The following is a 26,767-nucleotide window of genomic DNA, read 5'->3' as shown; positions in this document are numbered from 1 at the left end:
CTAATTGCTCTTACCTTCAGGCAGTTATTCTTATATAAGTGAGGCTTGGCACACAACATCATGGCATCAGTACTGCTGATGCCCATGCAGCTCTACAGTCTATGGAAATTCTATATGAAACAACCTTGTCTGATCATGTGCTGATTGCTATGATATTTTATGCTGAGTGCCTTCCTGAGCTGACTCATGAAGGGGGTGATGGCTGCAAGGCCAAATTAGACTGGGCAAAGCTTACAGATGATGATCTATTGACATATTTTATGAAAACTGATGCTTTGCTAAGTAATGTCTGCTTACCCCGAAATGCCATTATGTGTGTAGACGCTAACTTCAAGGACATCTCCCATGGTAAAGCCCTTTGTGACATGTATGGCAGTATTGTGGATGCTGTGTATGAGTCTAGTAAAACATACTTTAGTAGAAGCACTAGTAAGAGACACAACATTAATTTAAAAGATATTTTTTGGCCATTTTGCCTTTATTGGACAGGACAGGTAAGTGTGAAGGGGGAGAGAGAGGGGGGATGACATGCACCAAAGGGCCACAGGCTGGATTTGAACCCGGCATTAGCCTTGTACATGGGGCACCTGCTCTGCCACTAAGCCACCGGCGCCCCAAGACAGACACAACATTAAGCCTGGCTAGTGCAGATATGTGGCAGCACAAGATGAAGTAGCTAAAGAGGCCTATAAGGCTTGGGTACTAGCTGGCAGACCCAGGAATGGGCCCCTACTGGAAAATAAAAAGCTTACCAATGCTAGATACAAATATGCTACCGTTACATTGCCAAACATGAACAGGCCGTGAGAGCGAATGCAATGGCTGATAAGCTATAATGTAATAATATCACTGAGTTTTGGAAGGAGGTGACAGCCTTAAATAAGACCAATATTTCAACCCCCAGTGTCATAGAGGGTATCTCTGATGCTGATAATATAGCCGCAATCTGGCAACAACACTATTCTGCTCTTTTTAATAGCATTAAGAGTGCCCCATACATTGTGGAAAGTGTAGTGGACAAGGCCATAAAACAGCTCTCTGAGAAGAAAGCCAGTGGTTCTGATCATATCACAGCTGAACACCTTAAATTTGCAAGTCCTAAGGCTGCAGCATTACTTGCCATGTGTTTTACTGGGTTCATGACACATGGGCTGCTGTTTGACTCTATACTGTCCGTCACTCTTGTGCCAGTTATTACGGACAAAGCTGGCAAAGTTGGTAGTATAGACAACTATAAGCCAATTGCTTTAGCCAGCGTGGTATCCAAGGTCCTTGAAAGGATTTTGCTTGACCGCTTAAGTCATTATATTGACACCACACACAATCAGTTTGGCTTTAAGGCTAAGCTTGGCACACAGTAATTGGTTTTATTGATGCCTCTAAGGCATTTGATCGTGTTAACCATTTTAAACTGTTTCAGAAATTACGTCAAAGGGGTGCTCCTGGTAGCATTATAAGGATTTTAGCTTTTTGGTATGCCAAACAGAGAATGCAGGTAAAATGGGGTAAATGTCTCTCTTCCTCATTTGGGGTGGCCAATGGAGTACGCCAGGGGGGCTACTTACACCTGCCCTTTTCAACCTGTACATGGATGAACTATCCAAGAAATTGAGTGGGTGTAAAACAGGCTGTATGATTGGTAACACCCTGGTAAATCATTTTATGTATGCTGGCGACTTGCCCATTCTTTCACCAAGCACTGCTGACTTTCAGCATTTATTGAATATTTGTTCTGAATATGGGGTAGAATATGATGTTCAGTACAATGCTAGAAAGAGTGTTGTCTTGATATGTATATCAAAAGGGGACAAAGATCTGTGTTTCTCGAACTTCTATCTGTCTGGTCAAGTATTGAAAGTCTCAAAGAAGACTAAATATTTGGGACACTACATTACTGACAACATGCATGATGATGATGACATCTACAGACAGTGTTATATGCCCAAGCAAACATGTTGACCAGGAAATTTCACATGTGCACACATGATGTTAACATGAGACTGTTCAAAACATATTGGACCCCTCTGTATACTGCTCCTTTATGGACAGTGTATAAAAAGGCAAGTATGCAGAGACTACAGGTCGCATACAATGATTGTTTTAGAATTCTGCTTAAGAGACCCAGGTCATCCAGCGCTAGTCACCTGTTCTGTAATGCAGGGGTCAGCACCCTGAAGGCACTGTTAAGGATTCTAATGTATACGTTTATTTGCCGTCTAGATGAGTCCCAGAACTATATTGTTAATGCGCTAGTGAGTCCCAGATGTAGTGATGTTAGGTATCAGTCACCACTGGGGAAGCATTGGTACAAGTGTCTCCTAGGGGATAGTCCCCACTGATGTTTTTTTTGTTTGTTTGTTTTCTTTTACCCTACTATGTGTCTTGTGTGTGTATGTCATGATTTGGACCCTGTGTCTGGCTAATAAAGTGATGATGAAACACAAAGTATACCTCTGCAAAAAATAATTTTAATTTCAATTGATTTTTAGCAAGAATCAATTTTGTACTTGCCTGCCCAGATGCCTGTCACCTTCTGGAGTTTGACTGCAACACAAGACATGTTTTCCTTTGTGGTACATGTGTGGTTCAGTTTCACCACGCTGCCCTCGCTGAGCTCAAAGCGACTATCTTGCCTGCTCATGTTCCAGCCACTGCTGTCTGTCTTCTCCTCCAATGTGCATTTCAGTTCAGGCTCAGACTCGTAGCACACTGCAGACTCTGGGGACTCTATGGTGACCATTCCTACGCAACACAATAAGTATGATTAGGTTAGAAGTGGTAAAGCCTTTTTATGGTACTTTTTACACAGAGTGTGGGCAATAGAGCTGCTACAAAGTCCCTTCTTCATGACTCTTTTATATTTTTACACAGAAGTTAACAACAGCGGCATCATGCTGCTCCCTTGTGTGATTTTAGCCAGCATCCTGGCATCATGGAAAAGAAAGAAACAGCATTGTAACAAAACAGCATTGGCCTCTTGTGTGACATATAACATAAATATGTGTTGGCAGAGCAGTATTAACATTAACAGTGGCATGAACATTGTAATAACAATCATTCAACAATCATCCCAGTTATATTGTGGCTGATCTTGTCTCCTGCTTGGAGGGTAAGGCTCCTGGACCTCATTGTTTTCCCAATTTGTGGACATTTTCAGTCGCTGTTCTTCTTCTTTGAGTTAGCTGCTAACTGCTAATTTTAAAATCATCCTCGGAGGGTTGCATCCCTGGGACGTCGTGAAAACATCACACCTGTGCTGCCCATGATCCCGTCCTGCTGGCTATCTTGTATATACAGACATTGTTTTGGCACTGTTACTACCTCATAACTGTTACTGCCACATGACGCCTAATGTCAGTCCATTGGTTTATAAGTCCCTACTGTCATTTGTCTATCCAAGACTTTGATATGAAGCAAGATACCTCAGTGCCTTCTGGTTCCATCTCCATGATGCATACTCATGGTGACTACTTTGACCAATTTTAAAAAATCAAGATATCTGCATATTGTTGCTAGGGAATTAATACTCATGTTTGTCACAAACTCTGGCCTTTACTATATCTTCCAACAGCATGATGATGAACTCTTTCCAGTTTGTTAAATTTGCACAGAATATATTTCTTAACTTACAACGTAGATTTGCATGAGTACATTCATGCTCCCACGTGGCTAATCATGACCTTACATTTTTATTACCTCAACCTTAGCCAAATCATCAAACTATTAATTGTTCATCCATCACTTCTGCAGTATATCATGGGATGTGATGAACAGTCCAGCTTCTAGAGACCAGTTCAGACTTTTGGTCTTTTTCACAGACCAGTGGCAAAAAGAATGCTTCTTGTATTAACAATCTGAAATCAGATCTCCAATAGGCAGCTTTGGGATTGTTGTTTTCATGATGCTGTCTGAAAAATCTAAAATTGGAACCTATAAGAACTAGAGCATTCATTCTTTTTGCAACAGAAAGCCAAGACTTCTGCCTTTTGCGCCATCATGTATGTTTGCAATGACGTCATTACGTTATGCCACAAGCAGTCCAGTGACTTTGAAAATGTGTGCTGATGCCACAACATTGTCCCGTCATGGCAGCAGGAGATCATTGTTTACACAACCCTGTTTAAAATTGATCCAATAGCGAGAGCATAAATTGTATTTTGCAGCAGATAACTAGGTCTTTTGCACCATCATGTTGTGTGCTTGTGATGACATCATTATGCTATAAGATAAGTGGTCCAAAAGTCAGTGAAAAAGTGTTGTGCTGCCAGAAGAGCAGAGAAGCAGGTTGATAGGAATGTCTGTTGTATTTATTAATTGTTTTTAATGACATAAATTAAATACTCATCAATTATTACTGTTTATTGACTTACACAACCTTTTACCTTTTAGGGTGTACAGATTTTAGGGATATGAAATACCCCCCCAAAAAACAACAACAATGTAGGCACTGGGGAATTGTTTCTACTACAGATGAAACTATCAAAACATCTTTGCACTCAAAGCTCAAACTTTTAAAAATGCACACGTTCAGATAACTAACTGAATGTTGAGAATTTTTTTGAGCATGATTCTACATTTAGAAACTTTTGGATCAATGTTTGTTTTGTGTGTTTATTTATTCATTTTTTGCAGATTTGGTTAAACATAGCCACTTTTTGTATTTTTTACATTTATGACACAATGACTTTTACAAAGACTTTTACAAAGACTTTTATCAATTGTTCTGGTTTATTAACTTACACAACCTTATATCTTACGCTGTAAAATATTTTAGGGATATGAAACATTTGAATATACTCCATCCGTATTCAGGTGGGCTCCAGGTCAGTAATGACTCTGTTGCGCTCTTAGTGTCCTCTAAAACATTTCAGAAATGGAGCAGCAATATTAACAACACAGTTTAGAGATCCTTTGCCAATATTTTTTAATGATTTACATGCAATGTAATGATTTAAATGCACAGCAGCTCACTGAGACAAATTTTTCATTTATGATATTGGGCTACATAATTAGAATTGACTTGGCTTGACTTTCTGTTGTACTTAAATATGACAACCTTTTGTTTTCTTAAAATCTCTGTCATCATTCATTATACATCTCATTATAACCAATCTCACAGCACAGCTGCCATTATTAACCTGTATTTTTCATGTAAAATAATGATTATATTGGGAGCTTAGCAGCTTGACAACATAATATTTATGAGCCACAATCATATGTTATATGTGATCTGTTGTCTGAAAACAGATGAACTTCATGGACACTTTCATACCATCTGGTGGTAGTAAGAGCACAACACACTAAGCCATCTAAAAACAAGATAACAGCCATCTCTGCCAAGTCAGGTCTGCAGCGGATTCTGACACAAAAGTGGACAAGGTACACAACCTGATCAAGTTTTAGGGTTCAAAATTGTTTTTTATGCATAATAAAGTTTGTACTTTGATATGGCCAATTTTAACAATAGTAACACACTAAGATGCTGTTATGCCATATAAGCCATTGTTGCCATATGATGACATCATTTTGTCCAAAAACTACTTTCTGTTCAAAGACAATTCTAAGTTTTTTATATTTATTAGGTCCTTTTCATTCCAAAGAGCTAAGAGAGATTAAAACGGCATACCAAACATAAACCTGGGTCTCAGGAGAGTATAGTTAAAATCATCAAGGAAGACTTGCTGCATGTATACATGGATTTAGTATGGATTGGAAACATTGTATCTGATTACTTTCGTAACTTGCTTTCTCTAAATAACCTGGTTTCTTGAGTGCCTAAACATGTACTGTGTTAGAGGATCACTATTTTTGATCAGTTTGGAACGATTATCACCCAGATGTTAAATTGTCTATTGAGCCTTGTTTTCCTTCAGCCCTTAGCAGTAATGATTTTATGAGCTTTTTTAATGACAAAATTCTAACTATTAGAGGCAAAATTCATGACCTCCTGTCCTCAGATAGTAGGCCTACCTATCTAACCTCAAACACAGCTGTAGGACATAATATATATTTAGATAGCTTCTCCTCGATTCCTCCTCAACAATTGACCGCAGTGATTTCTTCATCTAAATCAACAATGTGTCTCTTAGACCCCATCCCAACTAGGCTACTTAAGGAGGTCTTACCTTTAGTTAACACTCATATATTAGATATGATCAATCTATCCTTATTAACAGGCTATGTACCACAGTCATTTAAGGTAGCTGTAATTAAACCTCTCCTAAAAAAGCCCACCCTGGATCCAGAGGTGTTAGCCAACTATAGACCAATATCTAATCTTCCCTTTCTTTCAAAGATCCTTGAGAAAGTAGTTGCAGACCAGCTGTGTGATTTTCTCCATGATAATAATTTATTTGAGGAATTTCAGTCAGGATTTAGAGTGCATCATAGCACTGAGACAGCTCTAGTTAAAATTACAAATGACCTTCTGATTGCTTCAGACAAAGGACTTGTCTCTGTACTTGTTTTATTAGATCTTAGTGCGGCGTTTGACACAATTGACCATCACATTCTGCTCCAGAGACTGGAAAACTTAATTGGCCTAAAAGGTTCTGCACTAAGCTGGTTTAAATCTTATTTATCTGATCGTTTTCAGTTTGTTCATGTTCACGATGAATTATCCTTACATACTAAAGTTTGTTTTGGAGTTCCACGAGGTTCTGTGATCGGACCAATCCTATTTACTCTATATATGCTTCCTTTAGGTAACATCATTAGAAATCACTCTGTAAATTTCCATTGTTATGCGGATGATACACAATTGTATTTATCGATGAAGCCAATCAATTAACTAAACTTCATAATTGCCTTAAAGACATAAAAACCTGAATGAGCACAAATTTCCTTATGTTAAATTCAGACAAAACTTAAGTTATTGTTCTTGGCCCCAAACAATTCATTATCAGGTAGCTCTAATAAGTCTTTAAAAACTCTCCAGCTAATTCAGAATGCAGCAGCACGTGTACTAACAGGAACTAAGAAACAAGATCATATTTCTCCTGTTTTAACTTCTCTGCACTGGCTCCCTGTAAAATCCAGAATTGAATTTAAAATCCTACTGTTAACTTATAAAACTCTAAATGGTCAAACTCTGTCATATCTTAGAGAGCTCATAGTGCCATATTATCCCACCAGAACACTGCGCTCAGAGAGTACAGGGTTACTCATGGTCCCTAAAGTCTCCAAAAGTAGATCAGGAGCCAGAGCCTTCAGCTATCAGGCTCCTCTCCTGTGGAATCATCTTCCTGTTACGGTCCAAGAGGCAGACACCGTCTCCACATTTAAGACTAGACTTAAGACTTTCCTCTTTGATAAAGCTTATAGTTAGGGCCGCCTCAGGCTTGCCTTGTACCAGCCCCTAATTAGGTTGATTTAGGCCTAGTCTGCCGGGGGACCTCCTATAATACACAGAGCACCTGCTCTCTCTCCCTCTCTCTCTCTCTCTCTCTCTCTCTCTCTCTCTCTCTCTCTCTACAGTGGTGCCTGGATAGTGTGACGTGTGTGGTTGTGCTGCTGCCGTGGTCCTGCCAGATGCCTCCTGCTGCTGCTGTTATCATTAGTCATACTTCTACTGTTATTATATACATATGATTATTGTCACCGTATACTATCAGATATCAACATATTGTACCACAATAGCCGGAATTATAATTATAATATTATTACTTTCATTAATGTTGTTGTAAGCTATTACCGATACTGTCTGTCCTGCATCTCTCTCTGTCTCTGTCTCTGTCTCTCTTTCTGTCTCATTGTGTCATACAGATTACTGTTCATTTATCATGTTGATCTGTTCTGTACGACATCTATTGCACATCTGTCCGTCCTGGAAGAGGGATCCCTCCTCAGTTGTTCTTCCTGAGGTTTCTACCATTTTTTCCCCCGTTAAAGGTTTTGTTTGGGGGAGTTCTTCCTTATCCGCTGTGAGGGTCCTAAGGACAGAGGGAGGTCTGTATGCTGTAAAGCCCTGTGAGGCAAATTGTGATTTGTGATATTGGGCTATATAAATAAAAGTGATTGATTGATTGATTGATTTATTGACACATCCAGTCCTGTTGGCAGCAGTTAACTGCACAATCAGTTCTTGCAATAAGCAAAGGTCAGGGGATGGAAAGCAAAGATAAAAATAAGGTATAAAATGCAAAATGCTGCTGATTACACCCCAGATGCAATGGTCCCTCTTACTGTGTTAGCATCAGCGTTTTTAAGATACGGTATTACACATTTTATATTATTCTGTTGTAATTTATTTAATTAACAAAACACAAATAGATTCCTGGATTTAAATTTTTTTAATAAAAAACAAAGATAATGAGTCCTAATTCTAATGCATCATGGCCAAATACACTCATTGCAACAATACAGCAGTATATTGAGAGCATGCACTAATAAATAGTTAAGCTAACATGACATGAGTAAATGGCATTAACAGCAACACCTTTATACTGACCTTCAGTTTCGACCTGAACAGCAGCTTTAAGTTTGGTTTCCAGATTTTTCACAGTCTCTTGAAGTTTAGAAGTCTTCAATTTGATGCTGACAGCTGCCTCAAAGTTGGCAACTGTGTTTCCTGACCTTTAAGGTTTGGAAAAGATCAATGAAAGACAATTGGTTAATAAGACAGAAAATATCTGTTTGTCTTTGAGATGCAAGTAATAGGAGATGGTCACCTGAAATGCTCAGAACCAAGGTGGGACAGCTGAAAAACATTAGTTTCCTGATGATATGTTTAAATTACATGCAGCAGCCTATGCTAATTTTTAGGGTGTGACTTGAATACGAGGTGAATTCCCACCTACCTTTATTCAAACAAATTCAACTGCTGAATTATTTTTGACAAAACAGGAAAATGTACCGGCTGTGCAGATGTTAGCTGTAGCAGCTTGTTGGCGAAGTATGCACTAATCACTGTGTTTGTCAAGTGTTTATGATGTCAAAACTAATCAGGAGCTCTAATCTCTCTTATCTTTTCCTATTGTCTCTGTACATCCATAAATGGAGTTATACAAGCTTAAACAACTGCAAATGTTTCACTCAAGTTAAAACATTTTCAACCTGCACAGATGTATGCATATGAAAATACATTTAAGGCATAATCAGACTTTGATGTTACTGCTGTAAACTTGGTCTGAAGTGATTCTTCTGCTATAATATGACCAGGTCTTGTTTTTACAAGATTTGACAAGAGGTCTGGAAATTTGCTGTTGCAGGTATATTAGAATAATGGAGTAAAGGGTAAATGCACCTATCAAGCAGAGACAAATATGCTGTCTTTGCCTGTACTGAGCCTCACAACTAGTGCATCCCTCCATAAGTTGTACTGCCCTCCAAAACACTCTACCTACTAAATTCTGTAGGTCACAAATAGGGGTGTGGGAAATAATCAATGCTTAGATGCATTGCAATGCATCATGGATGATTCTGCATTGATTCGCAAATTTCAATAATTGATGATCTAAATGTTGATTAATAACATGATATTGACAGAACTAGACAGATGGAATTCAACTGTGAGGGCAGTGTAGCACCTGGACAGTCTACAGTACAGCACACACTAAAGTTAACATGGAATTTATCTTCACAAAATGCAGCAGCTGAGAGCTTGTTTTAATTTTAGTGGCTTAAATTGTGGGATAAATATGAAGTTTATTGTGAATGGTTTTTATGCTATTACCCAGAGACTAAAGTTACATTACTGAGCAGGAATGTTAATAAATGAAACTGGCTGGCCAACACACACACTGCAGCATAATGCAACATAAACCAACTCTGTGGTGAAGAAAATAGCATAACTTTAGCTAACTAATGGTAATATAGTGGAGCTTTTTCTTCCAAACTCACACAGACGCCCTTTTTTTAGAAGTATTATCACCCTAAATTCTAATTTGACTTTCGTGCATGCCAGTTAGCTGGCTAGATATTGAGATAACGAGCTAACAAGTCAGACAATACCTGCTAATTAATGATAATATATGAATAAAATGATAATAGAATGTCACTCACTGAAAAACTGGATCACTGGTATCTTGGACAGTCTGTAAGTACAGCTATCTTCACAGCAAGCCTTATTATTTGACCAATATTTGTACAAAAAAATCTCCTAAGGGGTGAGTGGCCTGCAGTAAGCCCTAGCAGAAAGCCAGTCAAAGTGGCCACACCCTTAATTATGCAGAACTTTAAGCCTTAATAACATTTAAACAGGATAGTAATAGAAAAGATTCAGTTGTCATAAATGGTGGAATAAGCCATAGGGACCAAAACCATCTTTGTACCAGGCTGTAAACATGTTTATTTTAGCTGTAGAGTTAGGCATTTTAACATGGGAGTTATGGGAATTTGCTCTGTTTTGGAGCCAGCCCCAAGTGACCAGTCAATGAATTGCAGATTTTGGCACTTAAGTGCAACTTTTTGGCCGAGAAACAGGCAGTCTCCACTTTGATGTTGGTTTGGTGTGTCTGATGGTCAACATGGAAAACATTTTACCTGCTAAGCATCAGCATGTTAGCATTGTCATCCTCTAGTGTAGACTCTTAGTTTTGTTCAGGTGCCATTATAGAAGCTATCTCAAATTGTAATGAGTTAAAATTGGACTTAAGCCAATTTCCAGGCTCCACCCAAACTGTAGACAAGACTACCATCCATCAAAACTGAGCTCAACATTTGCCCGCTAACCATTATTGTACAATAGCTCATGAATGTCTTGTTAAAATGTTCTGTAAATGTTCACTTGGTAACCCTGGAAACTCTATGCTCAGTCGGTTTCACCTCAAAAACTCCTTTGCCCAGCCTGTTCAGAGTCTTGGCTTTCCCCAGGGTTGAAGTTGCAACAGAGAAGCTGCTCTCCACCACTGGGGACATTAAACGACACAGCGCAGCAAGCCACCTCCCCCTTATTTTGTTATTGCTATACTAGCAAGAGACTGTAAGATGCTTTCATATGAAGTAATTCATTCATTAATGCAAGCAACTTTTAAATAAAAAGGCTGCAAACCATTAAGAGTATGTGAACTGCAAACTATTTCCAGTGAAATATTACAGTACACAAATACTATGCTGGGGAAAATATCCCACAGTGGGTTACCCTAAACAACCGCAGATGGATACAATCCGACTGGTTTTAAAGCTCGGGTATAGAAGCATTTTTGCTTTAAGGTTGAAGGGAAAAGGGACCTGTACAAGAGCCAAACTGTATGCAAGTAAATCAATCTTTTATATTTAAATTTTATTATGGATCACTAAGGAATACAATATGCTACGTTTTAAAAGTATCAAGTAGTCACACAGTGAGGAAAAATAACTTATAGAAATAGAAAATATTAATGCATTGAGATTCATCAATAACCATTTTATAATCAAGTTGTTGCCCTCTGTATTGGAATCGGAATCGAATTGAACCATGAGGTGCCAGAAGATTCCCAACCCTAGTCACAAACAGTTAAAGGTGCTGTTGTACCACTCATCTCAGTCAAAGGTCTTCTTTGATAAAAAATAATGACATGTAAAAGTCCATATCATTGCAAAGTACAATACCTCAGTTCAGTTACATTCAGGAACTCAAAGCCATTCAGCCTTCCAAATTCAGCTTCAAGCTTCGAAAAGAAAAAGCATGAGATCATTTATATGTGACTCATGTATTACAGTGGCAGACATCTTCAAGAATGCATAAATATACATTTGTGATGACAGTGAGATGTACCTTGCCTTCTATGGATGAATCCCAAGTGCCTTTTGTTACTGATCCAGTAATGCGAACTGTATTGGTTGCAAACATCATCATTGGTTGAGTTCAAATATATCAACAAGCACATTTGTCCACATGGGAAAAAGTAAAGAACATAAATAAAATCTATCAGCACAGTAGTGCTGTACACAGGGACACTTTCAGATTACAGTGACTTTTATTAAAGGAGGGACATCTATCTATTAGGGCTGTTACCTTTGACTTTGGCAACGCAGAGTGGTGTAATGTGGGACACATTTTGTGTGCAAGAAGTTTCACGGCAACAGTTGTAATTGTAGCACACTTCATTGCTCCAAATGTACCCAGTACTGCAGTTGCAGGTTGATTCATCTCCAACAATCCGGCACTCTGGATGGAGAAGCACGACTGTCAAATCCCAAGAGTCAGCCTCTAAGGCTGAAAAGTAAAGCCAACATGGAAGTGCCAAAAACTGCAGTTTATCAAATGGCCACACGAGTCTGACTCCAAAACAAAGTCGATCCCTATAGACCCCATGTTAATATGCCCAACTTTACAGCAGAAATAAACAGCCTGATACAAAAAATGGCTTTGGTCTTTGTAGCCAATTTGAGTATTCATGACAGTTGTACATGGGGGTTATTTGATTTTATTACTCCCTCATTTTAACTTTATAAAGGCTTAAAGATAGGCATATTCATGGGCGGGGCTGCTTGAGCAACAGGCTGTGTTCGAGGCATCACTACAGTCAGTAAGTCAGATCCACCCCAGCATATAAGTGAGGGCTTCACAAAAAAAGTGCACACACTGACTTTTTTAATGACATTTTTATGACATAATTATTATACTAAGATATAGGATGCTGTATTATGACTTTTTAATGACATTTTATGGCATATTATGTTACATTTTTATGACATATGATACTGATGTGATATGATGCAGTTTTTGGCACTTCCATGTTGGTTTCATTTTTCAGCCCCGGAGGCTGCCACTTGGCTGCAACTTCACAAACTGAAAAAAAGTGAGGGGTCTGAATACTTTCTAAATGCAGTGTACATTGGAATAGACCTTAAGCTTAGCTGGAGTCAAAACAACAGACGTCTTCTTCACAGACATTAGCTGGTGCTAGCTAGCAAGTTCTGTTTGCTTGTTTTAGACAATGGAGAAAGATAATGCGAGTGGTGCATTCAGAAATATTCTCTCCGAGTGCCAGAGGACACTCTTGCATAAACTGGGCTGTTTAGAAATTTGGAGCGCCGTTGGAATGTCCCGGTCAGTTATCCAGAGCACCGCACTCTCGGAATGGCAGAGCACACTTTAGGCACTCTGTCTGGGGAAACAGAGCAGCAGAGCACAGAGCGGAGTGCATGATTAACTTAACTGTTCGTCAATTCATATAGATATATAACGCTCAGTTTCTTTGACCAACAGGGCTCTCATTTTAGAGCGTCAGACTGAATTTACAAACACACCATATCAGGTCAGTCACTCTCTGGGACCGCAAGTGTTACTTGAAAAAGTAAACGCTGACAAACGTAACCAGACTGGCCGACCCGTATACTCTCACTCAGTGGATTGATGATTTGACAGGATTGCTGAAGGTGGGATGGCTGGCTTTGTGGTTGATTATTATGCCAATCTTACAAAGGAGGACAACACTTGAACGGTTTCCTGTGGTTTGTTAGAATTACAGAGAAATCCAATATTCCTCTAAATACCTCCCCAATTTCTGATTAGGTGAACATGATAACCTTTAATACACATAACATTATTCATCCCTACAACAGTAAATACTTTATAAATACTTTGTAAATACTTTTTCCCTAACCAGATATAAAGTGTGTGCTGCACATATGAGCATTTTTAATGATTGCCTCCATCCAGCCATTTCATCTTATCACATTTAACCATAGTTGTCTTGTTTTTGTTGACGGGCAGTGGCGGCTATACAATAGAATTTAAGTTTTGAGCCATGACTCCTTCCACTCTGCTACCCAGTTACACAAGATGACATTTTAAGACTCCTATGTAGATTACAGCCCTGTCGTGGAGAGTCGTGTTTTGCCTCCAGCTACTAAAATAACGTCATTGTGACGTCGGCCCTTGAGGGGTCTACAAATAAATGCAGAGTTTAATTGCTTAAATTTATATTTTAGTGCTGTGCTTTTTTTTGGTAACTTTTGTCTTACCTTTTTACTTTTGCAGTGAATGGATTTCAGAGAAGTGATCAATATTTAATTCATCTCAATAATTACACTGCTCTGGATCTGTTGATGTTGCTTATGATTAGTCATTTGTGTCTTTCCCTTGCATTAGCCTGTAGTTGGTTTGGTAAACCCATATTTATCAGAATTAAGGTAACTAGCTTTGTAAGATTAGTTATTCAGGATCTCCAGTGTAAGGTTTACATTCTTAAAAAATAGTATTTGCTTTGTGAAACAGGTCCCTCTTACTCTCTATGTAAAATAAATCGAAATATAGCCACAAGCAGCAATCCCAGGTTCAGGCACTTTATTGGCCAACAGAAAAAAGCAGCTCAGTTGCTAAAATCAAAGCTGTGAGCGGCAATGAGTGGGTTTTGGGCTCACTAAAACTGAGGAAAGCTGGTTTATTTCTGTCTGAAGAAGGAGTGAGACAAATGACACACTTGTTACATCATTACAATATATGCAGCATTTCAATAATTCCACACAAAGTCTCAGGTCTTGATCCCTTTTTATCAAATGTAAACGGAACTTGGTGGGTACTTTCAGGACTTAGTGAAGGATGTGTCCACTGAGTTTAATCAGGATGGCTCCAAGATAACTTGATCCTATTTTCACCTTAGCCCTGCCTTTGGCAAAGCATTTGCACATCATTTTCAGTTATTGGACCAAGTTTCATGTCTCTAGCTCATGGCAATGAGAAGAGGCACAAGATGACAAATAATAATAATAATAATAATAATAATAATGTACAGGCACAAATTCAATAGTACTGCCCTTTCTTGACCTTGACCTGAACCTTAGATTTGAAACCTAATAAAGAAGGGTAATAAGTAAACAACTATGACTACTTTTGCTTTTGGATCTTCGATTAACCTCCATGATACATCCCAAACCCATGACTACTTTCTATCCTTTCCCCAGCATGTGTTTAGGTAATATGGCTTTAGGGTCACAAAACGTCTGGTTACTGACTGACTGTAGGGCTTAGGGGCCCAGAACAGATGATTACAGTGTCTCTTTAGCAGGAGGAAGCAGGTTAAAATACTACTGAAGACGGAGCAAATGAAAGACCTTTGGGAGGTGCCAAAATGACACAGTGTGCACAACAGCTCCTCTACGCTCCCACGTTACCTCGAATTCCTGAATCTGTGTCCTAATCTAAAACTGTCTAATACCAATAATTCATTATGGCAGGTCCTGAGATTCCTGACTTTTCAAAACTCTAAGATATGGAGTACTTAATGTGTCTTTATATTGCTGAAATTTGGATTTCTTTCACATAACAATAACTGTGCAGTGCACACTTAACTATGCTGGATGCCACCCACCTCCATTCATTTGCCACTCACTACATAAAAGGAGAACTGTTTAGAGCAATCAAAGAAAGAAGAAAACGCTTCAGCATGATACCTGCTACCAGTTCAGGGGTTGAGACGGTCACTGTGATGGTTTGGTTCACTTGAAGGTCAGTTTTATTCCAAGCTGACAAGAGGGTCTGGGCCTCAAGTGTGACGTTACTTTCCACCATCAGCTCAGCAATGTAGACATTTTCTATAGCAACATGAGAAATTTTTATTATCTTTGTGTCTTTTTAACATCTCTGTAGAATTGAAAATGAATTTAATGGAATAGTTCACCCCAAAACAATATACATTGTATACTGAATGGAAAATTTAAATTCAACACTCTTGTTTTTGCTTTTCACAGGTTTAAGTTCTAAGACTTTTTTATGCACTTAATAGATGTATTTCAAGGATGGCCATTGTCATGGTCTGGCAATCAAAGACAGCCTGGGATAAAATTCTGACACTGTCAGAAATTTGGGATTACCATTTAATTGTCTGATTGCTTTTACAACCTATTTCTACAAACCAACCAACAGAAATACAGCATGAAATGACGCCCTGATTAGCGCGACAATGCTAAATGCTAGTAGATGCTTATAAATACACTTCGACCTCTCATTGCAAAAAATTGAACTGATCTCTGAAAGGCATGAAGTTAAAGATGAAAGGTGCTTTTCAATATTTTAAGCAAGATTAGTGCATTATTTCTGTTTTGTACAATTTTTGAGTGAAAAAAGGAAAGGAGCACCATGTAAAAGTTTAGGCACCCCAAGACATTTGATCTCTCAGACAACTTTTACCAGGGTCTCAGACCATAATAGCTTGTTAGGACTATGGCTTGTTCACAGTCATTGTTAGGAAAGGCCAGGCGATGCCACTTTCAAAGCTTTATAAATACTTTGACTCCTGAAACCTTGTCCAAACAATCAGCAGCCATGGGTTCCTCTAAACAGCTGCCTAGCACTCGAAAATAACTGATGCCCACAAAGCAGGAGAAGGCTATAAGAAGATGACAAAGTGTTTTCAGGTAGCTGTTTCCTCAGTTCATAATGTAATTAAAAAATGAGTTAGTTATGAGGAGTTAGTTATCTAAATCATCAACAAGTTTCTTAGACCCCATCCCAACTAGGCTACTTAAGGAGGTCTTACCTTAACACTCACATATTAGACATGATCAATATATCCTTATTAACAGGCTATGTACCACAATCATTTCAGGTAGCTGTAATTAAACCTCTCCTAAAAAAGCCCACCCTGGATCCAGAGGTGTTAGCCAACTATAGACCAATATCTAATCTTCCCTTTCTTTCAAAGATCCTTGAGAAAGTAGTTGCAGACCTGTGTGATTTTCTCCATGATAATAATTTATTTGAGGAATTTCAGTCAGGATTTAGAGTGCATCATAGCACTGAGACAGCTCTAGTTAAAATTACAAATGACCTTCTGATTGCTTCAGACAAAGGACTCGTCTCTGTACTTGTTTTATTAGATCTTAGTGCGGCGTTTGACACAATTGACCATCAAATTCTACTGCAGAGACTGGATCACTTAATTGGCCTAAAAGGTTCTGCACTGAGCTGGTTTAAATCTTATTTATCTGATCGTTTTCAGTTTGTTGACGTTCATAATGAATCATCCTTACGTACCAAAGTTTGTTTTGGAGTTCCGCAAGGTTCTGTGCTCGGACCAATCCTATTTACTCTATATATGCTTCCTTTAGGTAACATCATTAGAAATCACTCTGTAAATTTCCATTGTTATGTGGATGACAGTTGTATTTATTGATAAAGCCAGAAGAAACTGATCAATTAACTAAACTTCAAAAATGCCTTAAAGACATAAAAACCTGGATGAGCACCAATTTCCTTATGTTAAGTTCGGACAAAACTGAAGTTATTGTTCTTGGCCCCAAACAACTCAGAGACTCTTTATCTGATGATTTAGTTTCTCTACATGGCATTGCTCTGAACTTTAGCACTACTGTAAGAAACCTCAGCGAAATATTTGACCAAGATTTGTCTTTTAATTCTCATATAAAACAAACCTCACGGACTGCGTTTTTTCATCTGCATAATATTGCGAAAACTAGGCCTATCCTGACCCGAAAAGATGCAGAAAAATTGGTCCACGCTTTTGTTACCTCTAGGCTGGATTACTGTAACTCTCTATTATCAGGTAGCCCTAATAAATCTTTAAAAACTCTCCAGCTAATTCAGAACGCAGCAGCACGTGTACTGACAGAATTGAATTTAAAATCCTACTCCTAACTTATAAAGCTCTAAATGGTCAGGCTCCATCATAACTTAGAGATCTTATAGTGCCCTATTATCCCACCAGAACACTGCGCTCTGAGAATGCAGGGTAGTCCAAATATGACCTTCACGGAAGACTCGTTAGAAGAAAACCTCTCCTGTGTTCTCACCACAAAATCCAGCGTCAGAAGTTTGCAAAGGAACATCTAAACAAGCCTGATGCTTTTTAGAAACAAGTCCTGTGGACTGGTGAAGATAAAATAGAACTTTTTGGACACAAAGGTGTGTTTGGAGAAAAAGGGGTGCAGAATTTAATAAAAAGAACACCTGTCCAAACACAGGGGTGGATCAATCATGCTTTGGGCTTGTGTTGCAGCCAGTGACATGGGGAACATTTCACAGGTAGAGGGAAGAATAGATTCAGTTAGATTCCAGCAAATTCTGGAAGCAAACATCACGCCATCTATAAAAAAGCTGAAGATGAAGAGATTATGGCTTCTACAACAGGACAATGATCCCAAACACACCTCAAAATCCACAATGGACTACCTCAAGAGGCACAAGCTGAAGGTTTGCCATGGCCCTCACAGTCCCCAGACCTAAACATCATTAAAAATCTGTGGCTAGACCTCAAAAGCGCAGTGCATGCAAGACGGCCCAAGAATCTCACAGAGTTAGAAGCCTTTCACAGGAAGAATGGGTGAAAATCCACCAAACAAGAATTGAAAGACTCTTAGCTGGTTGCAAAAAGTGTTTAGAAGCTGTGATACTTGTCAAAGGAGGCGCTACTGAGTACTGACCATGCAAGGTGCCCAAACTTTTTCTTCAGGCCTTTTTCCTTTTTGGTTAATTTGAAATTTTCAAAGATTGAAATTAAAAAGCAATCTTCCTTAAAATATTGAAGAAATGTGTCATCTTTAACATTTTGTCTTTTGGAGCTCAGTTCATGTCCTACTTACCTAACAACTCACAGTAAACAAAATTTTGACCAGGGGTGCCCAAAATTTTGCATGCCACTGTAGTTCAAAGACTATAAGAAAAGTTTTTGTTCTTATCTTGCATGATAAATTGTTAACATGCTACAGTTACAGATGACAGTGCCATCTAAATTTCATTTCAGTGTTTCAAGTGAAAAGGCCTGGTCTCACCAGAAACTGATAGGTTACAGTAAGAATATTAAAAATTGTCTATAAATTTTGCAATATATTTATCTTATTATTTATTATTTATTTTATCTTAAAAGATTGGTGATGTAGTGACTACTCAAAGTACTGGCTGCCGCCAACTGCTAACCAGCTTACAGTAGCTATTGTAAAGACTGGCACTTTCTTTTTATTTTGTTTCTCTGAGAAGTAGCCCAACTGCTGTATAATTCTGACAATTGGTTCACAAGAGCTTAAGAGACTTTCACGTTTTATTCTACAACATAAACTACATCAGTAAATACTCTTGTGTGAATTTTGAAGGTTTTATGTGTCTGAAAAAGGTGGTTCCTCACACGTGGCTAAGTGAAACTACAGAATGTCATCATGCCAAATATAGCTTTACAGTCAAGTTGTGGTGGTGACTTTTTGTCATGTGGATGTGGTGTCATTTGTGTATAGCCTAAAGTTAGCTTTTTACTTCTGGCAATTGCATTTATGCTTCAGAAATGATCTTGCTGAACAAAATGTGTAAGTATCATAAACTTTTGTCTGCCACAGAGTTTATTTTCTGCAACAATCCAAAATCAAGTGGAAAAGAAATAGCTAGGCATTTTGATGACGGAACAAGGGGTATACTAACTTCTGTGTTGGCCTACAGAAAAGCATTTTTCTGTTTACCCTCCCTGGCATTTTGCCCACCACTGTACATCATTTATTTAAAAGACATATTTGTACAGTCAACTCTAGTCTCATAGCTGTCCACAAACCATTGCTCTGTCATGGGGATTTACTCTGATAGAGGCTGTTTAAGTAAAGTGAATGCTGTAAACAGCTACAGTAATAGGCTCCAATGGCCAGCCCATTTCAGACTCCCTGGCTCTCTGTCCTCTCAAGGTCAGCACTATTAAGATGCTGGTAAGATCAGACCTTTAATCTTGGCCCAATTTCAAGAAGTTTTTTGAGGTATTTTACTGAAGCGTCCAGTATGTAGCTGAGCAACTCACCTGCTGCAATGACCTGCAATGGCAAAAACAGGCATCACTGAATTAGTCTAGTCTGTCATGGGCGAGATTCAATCTTATGTCCTTAAAATATATACTTTTTTTTTTTATTATTATTATTTTAGCATTCCAAATGAACATAGATTAACATACAAATTATTTTTTGTCATTTCAATTTTTTAGTCAGAATGAGATGATATAGAAATAAAATTTAAGTAGAATTTTAAACAAGATACACTTAGTGACATTTCTGTCAAAATGTATAACCAATGAGACTTAAAAATATCTTTACCTGTAAACAAATGTGCACAGCTCCAATTAGAAAGAGAAATGCCCCACAACGCATTGTTACTCTGGTGAGAGAGGGAGGTTAACTAACATTAGCAGCAATTAAAGAACAAGGTGACTAAAAAAAGCATTTGCTCACAATTGCATATATATTCTATATTATAGAAGTGAAAGGCGACTGACAAAATGACGATATGTGACATCACTGCTGCTTGGAATAACATTCTTCTGAATGAGAACGGGTTCAACAATACAATTTATAGACTGAAACGTGCCTTGCACTTCCTCCTTGCATGATGGTCAGCCATGCTTGTTAAAAAAAAAAAAGGGGGGCGTGGCTCTACTGCAGTCTACTTTAGTTGATAGTTGAGTAGAACACTGTGATTGGCTTACAGACATCCCATCAAATAAGTCGTGTGCATTTGGGTGCAGTCAGATGACAGTAATCATAGATCTAGACATCCTAGAAGTACTGGAAATTGGAATGGACAGGGGATCTTCACAGCTTAAACCAGAGGCCTGTACTAGGAAGCAGGATTTGGAGTAATGAGGTAACTTCAGGGTTAACTCTGGGTTTTCAGCAGTGATGGCCAAATGAAGCCTCATGAAGCATTTTATTTATTTTCTGCACCCACTAGATGGCACTTTTTGTTCAACTAAAGGTTGACAGCACACTGAATTGCCATTTTTTGAGCCTCTCTCCTTAAACCAAGAGCACCATCTAGTGGGCTCAGGAAAAAAAGAAAATGTTTCATGTGGGTTTCATTTGGCCATCACTACTTTTCAGTACCACAAAGCTTGTTCTCTTTTTACCGGGTTAAATCGCTGGTAACATATGCTGAACAGATAACCTGCTACAGAGCAGGTTATCTTAAGAGTATCGGATCACAGCCATTTCCATCCCAATGGACAGATATTTAAGCGTGTCAAAACCTTGACCTCTGACCAATCAGATCACTGAAGAGGAAAGTATTCATGGACAAAAGTCCAGAGTCTCAAGTAAGAAAGAATAACCTACATAGTGTTAGATCTCAGCAGTAATAGCAGGTCATTTCATTGTTTCAGGGCTCTATTTCCACTGGTTCCACTATGGACAAATGTAGAGACTGAATACACACTGAACACATGATTTTAACTTAAGCAAAGTTTATTTTAGTCCACAGTGATAGTGTTGATATTTAATTCTCTGATTCCATCACTGCTGCTTGGAATAACATGAGACACCTGTATGATGAGAACTAGGGGAAAAAAGGAAAATATTTTTAGAAAAATAATCCACACACTGTTAACTGGCTCCTGCTATTTTAAATGCAACATTTGGGTTAGATGGACCTCATCAGTCATTAACTAAGCTACTTTTCCACCAGCTTTGTAGTAGCAGTTATCCAGATGGCCAATGTGACTGGTTAGTCAAGCTTGATAACAAAAGATATCCTGGGTAAGTTGAACTGGCTTCGTAGTATGGACCTCTGAATTCCAAGTTGCTGATGCTCAGTGTTTTTCTGCAGTGTTTTTGTCTCCTCTTGAGTACTTTTGCCAGCTAGGAGAGCCCGGTCTCACTCTGAAGTCGTCCAAATCTGGTGCTTGGGCAGTGACTTGTGGTGTCAGAAACCGACAAAAAAAGGCTTCCAATAATGTTGGCATGATACGCAGCCAGTTGTTGTTATAGTTTAACGGTGCCCGGCGGCATCAGGGGGAAATGCGGCGGCACAAGGATGAAAGTTAAGACGGCAAAAGTCTGAATGTGACCAGCAGGAGGGGTGGTGGATGGATCCAACAAACATCGACTATCACCTGAGAGAGCAGTCTTCACGTCCTGTAAGATTCTAAAACCAACCCCTGTTATTTTTTCCTAAACCTAACCACTTGCTTTTGTTGCCTAAACATAACCATGTGTTTTTGTGTTGCTTAAACCCAACCATGTGTCTTTGTTGTTGAAGGGAAAAAAAAGTCAATTCGTGGCATTGTAACAACGTAGTGCGTTTATTTTGAAATAGACTGTATGTAAACGTTAAATTTCCTGTGAAAATGGGAGTGTATCTTGACACGGTATTGACACGGTGTCCCAGAATGTCAACACCCAATGCACCCAGGATACCTTGCACATCGTATGTGGAAGTGGAATGTCCATGACCAAGCACGTCAATATGTGACGAGCTTGGAGTGAGAATGTGTTAACCAGGACAGTTTATGTGCTCAGTCATGATCAGTTGGGAAACAGACATTAAGACTTACAAGACAGACTCTTTTATAATATGTGAGAATACATCTGTCACTGTCAAGGTTGAAAACAAAAAAGTACTAGGGCCTTTAGAAAAACATAAAAATCAAATTTAACAATGTAATAGACTTTTTAATGTCTGTTCAGTTCACACAGTGTTTCAGTAAAAGTAACCTTACTGTCATATAGTTTTATTTGACTTGTGCAGTAGTTCTTTAGCAACACTATATTTGAATATGTTTTCCGCAGAACTTCTTATCAGCAGTTATCTGTTTTCCATCCAAACTTGTTTGCATCACTTTGAATTTGGACTATGAGTACAAACAATGACTTGGTGGTTTTCACTGCCTCTTGTAACAGTGCCCTGCTGACATCCTGCCCATATCAGTGGCAGTATATACCCAGTGTCGGTCAGTTGATGTGGCTTAGGTCACGCCTACCTCATTTTCTTGTTGGGTTATGACACGGCTTCCTTTTCACCCTTATTGCACTGTGGTTATAAACATTGGTCTATTTATGTACACCAGCAGACTGAAATCAGCATACAGTAACCACAGCTGCATACACTCAAATGCTACATTTACTAATCCATAAGAGTTGGACAGAATAACAAGAACACCTCAATGCCATATACATAATATAATAATAATAATAATGATAATAATAATGATAATTATTATTTTTTAGCTTACAGTGTCCATTTTTGTTGATTGTTGGGTGGCAGAAGTGGGCAGTGTTCCAATTAAATGTATTAAAAACATGTAATTAATTGCTTTTGAGTATTTTATAATTTGTGTTTTGCTGGACAGAAAAAAATTGGATGTAATTTATAACCAAATACTTTAAGAACTTGTATTTGAAATACATAATATGTATTAGTGATGTATGCTTTTCTTTTTCATATACTATTTTGTCCTGTGTCACACTCTGCTGTAGCAGTACTGTTTTATTTCTTTTGCACTCATTCAGTTGGTACCTTGTGAAGTTGAGGATATTTGAAATTTACTTACTTCACTGTACATATTTATCACTCTTGGAAAAAAGGCATCTGCTAAATGCCCGGTCTTATTGTCATCTAAATGAATTGGTGCATCACTGTGGTCTATATGATCAGTTACCCCGCTTGCATTTTAATTGGCTGTTCATTCAGTCAGTGGTCACTATGACTTAGGAAACTACCCAGCATGCACCCCTGAATTCACAGCTTCCCTCCTCCAAGATATCCTGATTAGCCACTTCAAATCTAGCAGCGCTATCTTTCAGTGTAGGGGGTTAAAGGGAAGGTTCAGATTTTTTAAAGTGTGGTTATATGGGGTACTCATCCAAAGACGGTTTATTAAGTACAGTAGATGTGAGTCGGCACACCCCGAGTTTGGAGAGGCAGGCTGGAGTCTGATGTGGAAGCTTGGCAATCTACTGCTGTGAAGGGGTCAGCAACAAAACATATTTTAGCCACCTTAAAGGGGTCCCACCTAAAAAAAATCAATATCAGTTTAAGGGAACTCTATGTTTAAGGTATTTTTTACTGCCTTACCTCACGATCAGACAACGATTTCCAACTGTAAAATGAAGCCGATATATCGTGCTCTTCAAAGCCAGACTCCAGTGAGAAAAACTGTGATTAAACATTGCTGTATTCAGGAGCTGCTGGTCTACCACTGCCTTCAACAGTTTTTTGTCTGTGATGTTGTGTGACTTTAGTCTTTTAAAGGGTTAGTTCAGATTCACAAAAGTCACACAGTAACACAAACTAACAAACTAATCAAAGCAGAGGTAGATCAGCAGCTTCCACAATCAGTGAGCTAAAATTACTGTTTTTGTCAATGGAGTCTGTTGGCTTTGAAAAGAGCATACATGGGGAACTGAAGCTTCCCCATCAGAACGGGCTGTCTGATGAGAGGTAAAGCCATGAAAATACTCTCAATATACCATACATTTAAACTGATATTGTTTTCCTGATGTGGCTAAAATACATTTTGCTGCTGGCCCCCATCCACAGCAGTAGATTACTTAGTTTTAATGTCAGCTTCTCCAAATTTGGGGCGTGACGACTGCTGTGTAGTGCATGTAATACACTGACTATGGGTAAGTTGCTCCATATAACCCTACCTCAAAAAAGCTGAACCATCAGGTTAGAGACACACCTATATCAAGGCTACATAATGCTTAAAATGTGATAATATCAGTTTGTATGGAATAGAAAATACAGAAAATGACTTATATAGTATTTTAATTAACTACATTTTCTCGTGCCAGTATTTTATTTTTATACATTTGATGAGCAAGTATTTGAAATATGTAACACAAATGTCCTAAGGACAGAGGGATGTCGTATGCTGTAAAGCCCTGTGAGGCAAATTGTGATTTGTGATATTGGGCTTTTTAAATAAAATTGAAAAATTGAATTGAATACAGATGTATTTCTGCCCATCTCTGTTGTGTCGATATGTTCTTTTTTTTTTTGAGCATCGCAAAGTTCAAGATTTTTCAGTGTTTAACTCCGTGCAGTATGAGTTTTTCCAGGGAGAGAAAACTATTTTCACACACCACTTCCCCAATTAAAATTACCCATTTACTTACTTTGATTTTTCACAGCAGTCACTTATTCATTTAAGTAGAGAAATCTCCCTGCAGTCCACCTAGATGATATAAAATATATGTTAATATGTGCATTAGCTGTCTGTTCTTTTGCCTGTGAAAGAGTACATTTCCTACTAACAGTATTGTGCTGTTCCTTATTATTTACTGCAAGAATAGCAGAACATTCTTAGACTGACTGATTAAGCATTTCATTCTGACTTTGAAAGGCTGAGGGTTTATATTACAATAACAAGGACACCACTATCTTAGATGTAACTCTGTGGAGGAATTTGGAGGATGTTTGTTGCACCATTCAACATATCAAGTCAGATGAGTGTTTTCATAGAAATACTGTAAGGTGCTTTTTACACAAATATATTAGAAATAAGTATTAGATAGTATTAGAATACAGTCCATAGTACAGGTAATTGCTACGTAGTGAGATCGAGCCTCGGTAAAGATCTCTCACACAAAGATAAAAATACATGAATAAAAAGCTCTTACCTTGGCTTTACATTCAGCATTATACAGGAAGCAGATGATTAACCTGTCAACTTTGCTGCAACTAGCAAACAAAAATCTGACTGTACTCCAGCATATCTGTCAGGTACATATCTGAATTGAAGTCAAAGCAAGTGAGCACATCTATCAAAAAGAGGCTTAGGCTGGACAGGGTGTGTGAGTGTGTGTGTGTGTGTGTGTGTGTGTGTGTGTGTGTGTGTGTTGAGGGGTGTTACAGGATTTACGTCATGACTTTGTTGAAAGACCATTTGCATTGATGGCATGTCTCCATGCCAGCTGTACTGGGCAGCATACACACAGAGCCTTTCAGCTTTCCATAGATATTTGTCTACCAAATCAAGCATTCTCCTTCAGGAGGTCACAGAGCAGCTGCCCGTCACATGACACCAGGTTAGGTTTGTGTTCTCTTTGAGACAGCTGGCCCCAAAAAAACTCTCGCTTAAGACCCTTGGTCATCACAAAGATGGTTATTTCATGGCTCTTTTCACTAAAGATTTCCCAATCCAGAAAAGAAGGAGGGTCAACAACAAATAATGCCACATAAACTGATCCAGATCAGACCTGTGATCAGTGGTGGTAAGTAAGGTGCTCAAGCACTGTACTTCAGTACAATTTAGAGATACTTAACATAAGTATTTTTAATTCTGCAAATTTTTACTTCTACTCACACTACATCTAAGTGGAAAATCGTGTACTTTCTTACTCCACTACATTTATCTGACAGCTGTAGATACTTTACAGATGAACCTATAATGGGCACATGAAATACAAGGCTTTGTTGTACATTACTGTACATAAAAAAGCCCACACTTACTCAGTTTCTGGGCTGAAACATTATTTTAAAAGGTTTTATATGATTTAAAAAAATATTTTGATCTGCCTCAGATTAACTTTTAAACTTGCCTTGTCCCAGACAAGAATTCATAACTTTAAACTATTGAAACATGTGTTAAAAGCCTCAAAATCTAAAACTAACAGTACTGATAACATCAATGTAAAAATGTACTGTAAAAATCATATTGATTTAAAAAAAAAATCTCTGGAAATGTTGGACATTTGAAGATGTGTCCCACATTTTTGTCAACTCAGATTTCTACAAAAACATCATTTAATCAGGCATAAAAGGAGTTAGTTATATACTAAGGAATCCTGTCTCACTCCCTGGTTTCCAAAAAGGCAGGAATGCTGCTCATGTACATGTGAAATTTCTAATTTCTGATAAATTAATTAAATATTGTTATCTGGTGTGTTTCAGTCTTAACAGGTCAACTCTGCAGCCTTTTTAAATCCAAACTAAATAAGAATGATCCATCCATCCACCCATCCATCTTCATCTGCTTATCCAGAGGCTTTGTCATGGGGGCAGCAGGCCAAGCAAAGCACAACGCTTTCTCCTCCTGGGGGATCCCGAGGTGTTCCCATACCAGATGAGATTTATAATCCCTCCTATGTGTTCTGGGTGTACCCTAGGGCCTCTAACCAGTGGGGCAAGTCCAGAACAGCT

At 38.4% G+C, this 26,767-nt stretch overlaps 1 protein-coding gene across 1 annotated transcript in view; it reads right to left on the bottom strand.

Annotated features, from left to right (window-relative positions):
• The window catches only part of adgrf3b (adhesion G protein-coupled receptor F3b), a 48,997-nt gene extending 23,596 nt beyond the window's left edge, over positions 1 to 25,401 (bottom strand). The window contains exons 1-10 of the mRNA XM_033648422.2: positions 25,246 to 25,401; positions 24,742 to 24,800; positions 19,945 to 20,005; positions 19,656 to 19,668; positions 15,319 to 15,459; positions 11,936 to 12,088; positions 11,696 to 11,751; positions 11,530 to 11,588; positions 8,450 to 8,574; positions 2,512 to 2,742 (exon numbers count right to left, since the gene is read on the bottom strand). Of these exons, the coding sequence (XP_033504313.2) occupies positions 2,512 to 2,742; positions 8,450 to 8,574; positions 11,530 to 11,588; positions 11,696 to 11,751; positions 11,936 to 12,088; positions 15,319 to 15,459; positions 19,656 to 19,668; positions 19,945 to 19,998 (832 nt within the window). The 5' untranslated portion in view covers positions 19,999 to 20,005; positions 24,742 to 24,800; positions 25,246 to 25,401. The remainder of the gene's footprint in view (positions 1 to 2,511; positions 2,743 to 8,449; positions 8,575 to 11,529; positions 11,589 to 11,695; positions 11,752 to 11,935; positions 12,089 to 15,318; positions 15,460 to 19,655; positions 19,669 to 19,944; positions 20,006 to 24,741; positions 24,801 to 25,245) is intronic.
• Between the last annotated feature and the right edge of the window lie 1,366 nt (positions 25,402 to 26,767).

The sequence above is a fragment of the Epinephelus lanceolatus genome, chromosome 13 (genome assembly GCF_041903045.1).
Source record: "Epinephelus lanceolatus isolate andai-2023 chromosome 13, ASM4190304v1, whole genome shotgun sequence".
Lineage (NCBI taxonomy): Eukaryota > Metazoa > Chordata > Actinopteri > Perciformes > Serranidae > Epinephelus > Epinephelus lanceolatus.
Note: the sequence above shows the minus strand (reverse complement) of the source record. Positions and strands in the feature narration are given on the sequence as shown.